This window comes from Chrysochloris asiatica, unplaced genomic scaffold (assembly GCF_000296735.1).
Source record: "Chrysochloris asiatica unplaced genomic scaffold, ChrAsi1.0 scaffold00056, whole genome shotgun sequence".
NCBI classification, from domain to species: Eukaryota; Metazoa; Chordata; class Mammalia; order Afrosoricida; family Chrysochloridae; genus Chrysochloris; species Chrysochloris asiatica.
The window spans coordinates 10,761,461-10,769,244 of NW_006408574.1; the positions used below are offsets into that span (position 1 = coordinate 10,761,461).

General features: G+C 41.5%; 1 protein-coding gene across 1 annotated transcript in view; it reads left to right on the top strand.

Moving 5' to 3' along the window:
- JAK2 (Janus kinase 2) overlaps window positions 1–7,784 on the top strand; it is an 84,403-nt gene that overhangs the window by 51,133 nt on the left and 25,486 nt on the right. The window contains exons 12-17 of the mRNA XM_006863753.1: window positions 61–148; window positions 936–1,063; window positions 1,745–1,883; window positions 3,994–4,145; window positions 4,290–4,440; window positions 5,402–5,538. Of these exons, the coding sequence (XP_006863815.1) occupies window positions 61–148; window positions 936–1,063; window positions 1,745–1,883; window positions 3,994–4,145; window positions 4,290–4,440; window positions 5,402–5,538 (795 nt within the window). The remainder of the gene's footprint in view (window positions 1–60; window positions 149–935; window positions 1,064–1,744; window positions 1,884–3,993; window positions 4,146–4,289; window positions 4,441–5,401; window positions 5,539–7,784) is intronic.

Sequence of the window (7,784 nt, forward strand, 5' to 3'; positions counted from 1 at the left end):
CTAATAGACAGCCATCAGACAAGGATTCTTCTGCACTTTTTTGTCTGTTCTTTTTCTCAGTCTTTCTTTGAAGCAGCAAGCATGATGAGCCAGCTTTCTCACAAGCATCTGGTTTTAAATTACGGCATATGTGTCTATGGAGAAGAGAGTGAGTACAACTACTGGCTTCCTTATATGACTTTTGTGTCTGTCTCAGACTACCCCTTGTTCATATGTTATTGTTGTTAAATGCCATGGAGTCAGTTCCCATGCATAGCAACCTACGGGTTTCTGAGGGAGGGCGTGGCTGTGGGTTTGAACTGCAAACTTTGTGGTTAGCAGTTCAGTGCTTATCCTACAGCATCCCACCCACCCCACCAGGACTCCATATAAAAAGCTCTAGTTCTGTCTCCTAGTTAGGTTCCCGTATAAACTACCATTTATCAGGACTTAAACATTGTTGAAACTAAGAGCATTGTGGGAACCGGTCAGTTGTGTCTTGTAAATAAGGGAGCCAGTGTATGAAATTAAAATGCAGAAGACGGTTGAAACGCAAAATACACATTTTTTGCTGTGTTGCAGCGTAAGTGACAAGGATGACGAACTGGAACGGCAGCACCTTTATGCCCGTATAGAACTGGCATTGTTGTTCATTTTTATGTGTGGAAGGGTTAGATAGCTAAATAGTTGGGTAGAAAAGAAATGAACTGTTTTAGAAACTTCCATTCATTTGAAGAAAGAAACTGTACTTCAATATTGACATATAGAGATGTGCCGTTGTGAATAAACTAAAACCAAAAATCCAATGGTGCGTAGCTGTTCAGTTGTGTTTAACTTAGTGAGTTTTGTTCCATTCCCCTACCCATAACTTTAAACATATTTATGAACCTTAAACTGTGCATATTTTATTGTTTGTATATTTTAGCCTTGTTATTATTACTTCTATTTTAATGCAGATATTCTGGTTCAGGAGTTTGTAAAATATGGATCGCTAGATACATACCTGAAAAAGAATAAAAACTCTATAAATATATTATGGAAACTTGAAGTGGCGAAGCAGTTGGCATGGGCCATGCATTTCCTAGTAAGTAGTTAGCTCTGTTTAAATTAAAAAATTAAAAGCTTATCGTTCTGCATTCTGAAGCATTGGAGAAATTATTTGGCCCTGGAAATAAGGGGTAAATCCATAAAGAAATTTTTAATCGATTTTAGATCATTCTTGTGAGTCAGTGAAAGTTAATTGTTTTAGGCGTGTGCATCTTGATCGATGGAAAATTACTGTTGAGATAGCTTTGTCATCGTCTCAGTCTCTTAGAACTGCTGATGGGCAGTCGGTAGTTTGTGTCACTTCAGCTAGAGAATCGAACCAGAAACTCCATCTCTGCACGACCCAGTGTGTGCAGGTGGTACTGCCCGAGGAGCAGAGGGTCCCCAGTGACCTGTGGAGGGGACGGCAGCGCCATCCTGCTGCTGAACAGAGTCTAGTTCTTACTGTTTGCCAACATCGAGAGAGGCGGGCCTCCTAAATCCCACACAGAGTGGCACTGGGTGGTTTGCATTTCTATTTTGTCTCGGGTGTAGGCGATTGTGCTTTTTAAAATGTAAAACAGAAAGTCTAATGCTGCCATAAAACATTTTCTCAAAGCATACATCCATGGATGTTGATTATATTACCTTACGTACTTTTCTTACTTAAGTCTGTTTTGGAGATTTGGACAGATTTAGTGGACTGATATGTGTATGTATGTGCATTTAACTTTAATAGGAAGAAAAAGGCCTGATTCATGGGAATGTGTGCGCCAAAAACATCCTCCTTATCAGAGAAGAAGACAGGACGGCAGGGAACCCACCTTTCATCAAACTCAGCGATCCTGGCATCAGTATTACAGTTTTGCCAAAGGACAGTAAGTTCTGGAGGGGTCCCATGTACCTTCACTGGACTCTACCTGGAGGGTCATTTAAAAAGCCTGCTGTGAGCTTCTCCCGTACTCTGATTTATTGATGTATTATTGATAAAAACTTCTAGCTATCATTTTCAGCAATCTAAATTAAGTAACAGTTACAGCCTACTCTTTGTCTGTTCTTTTTTATAAGCATGTCACTGTAATCTGTGTGATGATTTTTTTCCAAGAGGTTTTAATCCCCAATTATGAATGGGAGCTAGGATTTTTTCTGTGTTTTGTTTTTTTTTTAAATATGAAATTCCCTAAAATCATTCTTTGAGCCAGAAGTACATTTGCTATATTTTTATTTTCCTATAGTTACTAAAAAACTGAAGAGGACATACTGTCTACTTTGAGATCTTAATCTAGTTTATGTACTGAGATAATTCTGCTTATTTTCAACGTCTTTTTCACTTCTTGTGCTTGTTAATCTATTTAGCACAATTAATTTCAGTGAAATAGTTCAATGGGTTTTTTAATCCTATAAGTAATATTGGAATTGTATTTTATCATGTTAGTCAACTTCTCTAAAATATAGTATCTAAATCGGTCCCCTTTTTTACGGTTGATGCCCACATAGTATCTTATTTGTGACAGTGGTACCTAAACTTGATGGCTTGTATGGCAGTGAATGGGGAGGTAGAAGGGGGCAGAAAATTGTGTAAGATTTTAGATCTGGTACTAAGGGAAATTTTACCCTTTGGAACGAGAAATGTAGAGTAAGAAAATGCGTTTCTCTAGTGAAGGAGAAAGGAATCAGTATCCTCCTTAATCTCCTGATTATGTAGCAAAAATACTCACATTGATTTACCAAAATTTACCAAAAGATGCAATAGATGGCTCATACTGGTTTATTTTTGCCAGAATTCTAGAAGCTGATATTATATTGCTCCCTCTTTCTGATCTTCATCAGAAACAAAGAACATGGATCCAGTATTTCCATGGGAGATTCTTTGATCTGAGCATTTTTGTCCTAGAATATCTTCATATATGTAGTCATCCATCTGCTGTAATGATGAATGCCTGTCAGCCCTCCCTTTTTAATGTGCAAGTCAGGATTGCCCATGCTTCTAAAGCGTTTAGGTCAGCTCTAGATGATGTAACAATACCTTTGCTGCTTACCCATCGTAAAAAAATGTTGTTGTTAAATGCTGTCTAGTTGGTTCCAACTCATGGGGACCCTGTATACGGTTTCCGTGGAGCGGCTGGTGAGTTTGAACTGCCGACCTTACACTTAACAGTACTTATCCTACAGCGCCACAGAAATAGAAAAATCCAAAAGGTAATTTGAGGACACAGTTTGTAGAAAATGTGTTTTGAATCCAGAACTAATAAGAAGTGTGAAGCAAGGGAGATCCCAGTGGAAACACTGTTGGGTTGTGGGAAGAAGTTTAGTGGGTCAGGTATTTATTGGTGATTGGTGGTGGTTATGTGCCGTGGAGTAGGTTCCGACTCACAGCGACCCTGTACCTTACGGGAGCAGAAAGCCTCGTCTTTCTCCCGTGGAACAGTTGGTAGTTTCGAACTGCTGACCCTGAGTTCACAGCCCGATTCGTAATCACTACGCTTATGCAGGTGTAAAGTCTGTCCATGTTGCTGTTGTTGTTAGTTGCCTTCGAATTAGTTACAACTCTTAGCAATCCCAAGTACAACCAAACAGACTGCCAGGTCCTGCCCCACGGTCCAGGCTGTGTTTATCTGTCAGTCCATCTGGTTGAGAGTCCGTCTGGTTGAGAATCTTTCTCTTTTTTGGTTGACCCTCTACCAAGCATGATATTCTTCTCCAGGAAAGGAGAAAAGTCTCACCGTCCTCACTTTTTCTAAGACATGATACGCATCTGTTGTGTGTAACTTTGGCTGAATTACTCAACCTTTGTGGGTTTCAGTGTTGTCATGGGTAAAGCCAAAGGATTGAGTTAGAGGAACTCAAAGATCCTTTCTAGGTCTTAAGTGCACAGAACAAACAAACAAACAACCCTGATTGTTAGAATGATTTTGAGAAGTCTTTGCTTATGGAAGAGTGGTTTATCAGTAGGATCGTTTTAACTGTTTTGTACCTGTCATTTAAAAGTTCTTCAGGAGAGAATACCGTGGGTGCCACCTGAATGCATTGAAAATCCTAGAAATCTAAGCCTGGCGACAGATAAATGGAGTTTCGGTGCCACCCTGTGGGAACTCTGCAGCGGAGGAGATAAGCCTTTGAGCGCTCTCGATCCCCAAAGGGTAAGCTTAGGCTGGTTCGGAGGCTGGATCACTCGGGTCCTGCATCCTGATCTCATGGGCTTAGGTGTTTAGCCAGTTTCATTTTACAAGGAAGGTGAGCGTGGCCTAACACAGCTCCTCTCAGCGTGCAACTCTTTATTGTAGAAACTGCAGTTCTATGAAGACAGGCACCAGCTTCCTGCACCCAAGTGGACAGAGTTAGCAAACCTCATAAACAATTGTATGGACTATGGACCTGATTTTCGGCCCTCTTTCAGAGCCATCATACGCGATCTCAACAGCTTGTTTACTCCAGGTGTGTATCGCTAGAGCCGTCTCACTGACTCTCCGGCTACCTTTCTCACTTTACTTGATTGAATGAATGTTGGCTCAGTTTCTAATCCCTTCCATCAAGTTCCGTGGTGTTTTTTGGACCAACTAGTAATTTCTGATGTAGCTATGGATCCCATGTTCCCCCATATATTCTGTAGTCTCCTTGGGTTTTTAAAACAGGCCTTTCTCCTTCAATAACCTGACTTTAATTTGCCAGTTAATGAGTTGTGGTTTGTGGTGGTGGTTACGTGCCATGGAGTTGGTTCTGACTCTTAGCGACCTTGTACAGAGTTTCCGAGGCTCTGCCTTCTCTCACAAACAGCTGATAGTTTCAAACTGCTGACCCTGAGGTTAGCAGCCCGATTCATAACGACTACACTACCGGAGCTCCTTTAATGAGTTGTGTACTATAGAAATGTATTTGCCTTACTTGTTTATGAGCAATAGTTTGTTTGTCTTTAACTAGTTCCCATGTATTTCTTAATTGATTGATTTTCTAAATGAGGTAGATACATTTTTGTCTTCTAGGCCTTTAGAAACATTGAACTAGCTATATACATGTGTTTAGAGTACTGGTGTGGCACTGTGGGTTAATGTCAGTTTGAGCTGCAAGGTCGGCAGTTCAAGCTCAACAGTTGGTCCTTGGGAACCCTATACAGGGTTGCTATGGGTCAGAATTGACTCGACGGCACTTAACATCAACAACATACATGGGTTTAGCCCACATTTTTTTCCTGATCATTATTCTTACCCTAAAACGTAGAATGTAGCCTTGGTTTATGAATTTTAAAACTGCCTAAAAATGGAAAGTAATAATTTATCCTCTGCAAAACTATTTCATGAAAGCTTGTCAGATTAAGGCTATTGATTATTTTTACAATTTGAACAAATACCAATTTAACCCAAACACTGCCCCTAAAAATAGATACTCTTTATTTCTCCAGATTATGAACTATTAACAGAAAATGATGTGCTACCAAATCTGAGGATAGGTGGCCTCGGCTTTTCTGGTGCCTTTGAAGACAGGGACCCCACACAGTTTGAAGAAAGACACTTGAAATTTTTACAACAACTTGGCAAGGTAAGCTGTTCAAAGTTTTATAAAACAGAGTACAATCGTTGCTGTTGTTAGGCATGTTGAGTCAATTTCAACCCATAGCGACCCCGCGCACAGCAGGAGGAATCACTGCCCGGTCCTGCGCCCACCTCACAGTCATTGCTACACTTGAGCCCATTGCTGCTGCCACGGTGCCAGTTCATGTTATTGGGGGTCTTCCTTTTTTTTGCTGACCCTCCACCTTACCAAACATGATGTCCTTCTCCAGTGACTGGTCCCTCCTGACAATATGTCTAAAGTATGAGAGACGAAGTCTGGCCATCCTGATTTCTAATGAGCATCTGGATGTACTTTTTTTTTTTTAATGTTTTATTGTGCATTATATGATAGTTTAAATGAGAGAGCTTTAGTTTTACATTCATTCCATCGTATATCATCTCATTGCCATGGTTCCAATCCCCTCCATGCATCATCAACCAACCAAAGGGTATATCCTAGAAATCCGCCCCCAACCCTGCCACCCACCCCAGTTTTCAGCCCACAGTCCCTTTCCCTCTCTGGATCCAAAGTCCCCCGCCGCTTCATCACTCCACATCATCGTCTCTGTCTCTATCTCAGGCATCTCTATCTCTCTGGGTAGGGTCCCTCTCTCAGCTCTTCTTCATTGATGGTCCCAGAGATCAGAGATCTCTGCTCCTATCCTGGAGAATTAATCACTCCCTTCCTTGTTACAAAACGTCTACCTTTGCATTTCCAACCCTCAAACTCCGTCCTGATAGACATTATTCATTACAGTATCACGAGTTACCCATCTGTATTTCTTTTCATCAGCTCCACCCAGAAAGATTGAATTGTACCCAGTGGAGATTCTGCCTTCCTCCGTGCTCCCTAGCACTGGGTTCCCTTTTGAAAGCTTGTAAGCCAGTCACTTCTTGCCTTTGTATTCCCCCCCTCCCCATTTGAGTATCCAATGCCCCAGTTGCCCATCTCCGTCCACTCTGTGTGTGGAGGGGGTGGGAATGTTTCTTGTTGTAAGGTTTTGTTCCTTCTTTTGAGTTGCTGCTCCATAGGTGTAGGTCAAGTTCATCAGACTGTATCAGCTTACTCTTTTTTTTTTCCTTCCCCTCTTCTTTCTTCTCCTGCATGAGCTCTGATCATCCAGTCATCCAGTCCAAGTCACGTGGGTATCATCTGCAAGTGTGGGCGCTCCTGTGCTCATGCCCTCTCTTCCTGTCAGCCGGTGGCTCCGCTCTCCTCTCGAGTCCTCCATGGCCACGCCACTGACTCTGGGCCCAAGAGTCCCCAGGCCTCCTCACACTGCTTGCCAACCAGGTCCCCAACTGGGTCCACAGAAGTCCACTGAACATTGTAGGGCTTAGCTTGACGCTTCATTGCTGCTTTTGCCTCCTTCCCCCCATTGGTGATGTGAGTGGTCACCAGTCAGAGCGTGCATTTCTGTTGAATGTTAGTCTTGGAAGGGGGTTTGCGTTGAGAGGACTGTACTTTTTCAGACATGGATTTTGTTTGTTCTTCCATCAGTCCATGGTACTTCTAATATTCTTCTCCAGTACCATAATGCAGATGCATCAATTCTTCTATAGTCTTCCTTATTCATTGTCCTCAAACTGACAATTTTGCTCTTCAGCAGTTTCCAGTGCTCTTTAAATTTTTCAACTTCTCGACCCCAAATCTGTGTCTGTATTTAATGGTTTTACTCTGAACTCAATAGTTCCCTTTAATAACTCTACTTAATGAAATTTCAAACTGGAACTCTCCCTTTCTGACTATAACTTTGTGTCTTTTGACTGATACCAATATATGAACCCTTCTTTTTGGTATCTTGTGTTGCCATTTTCTTTGACCCCCCTTGTCTTCAAAAAGCCTATAGTTAACTTCTAGATTCAGCTCTCTCCTTTCCCGGGCTGAGTGTATCTTTTGGTAAACCACTTAATCTTTGCTTTTACTGATACCCACAATTCTATCACATGCCCCTCACCCCCTTCATTATTGGCTCTAATTCCTTGTCATGTTCCAGTACAGAAAATACAGTTCTGCATTTTCTTCTATGTCTGCTTTCATCTTTCAAGCACTATGAAAGAAATACGCTAATGATGATTATTATATGTGTATTATCTCTCCCACAAATTGATTTGCAGCGTCAGGTAGGCACATGGGCACTGTCATTGGTAGTTCTTTTACTTGCCCTTACATGACTCCAAGGGAACACTGAATGGCTTAAAAATAAGAAGGGTGTGCGACAAGGTTATATT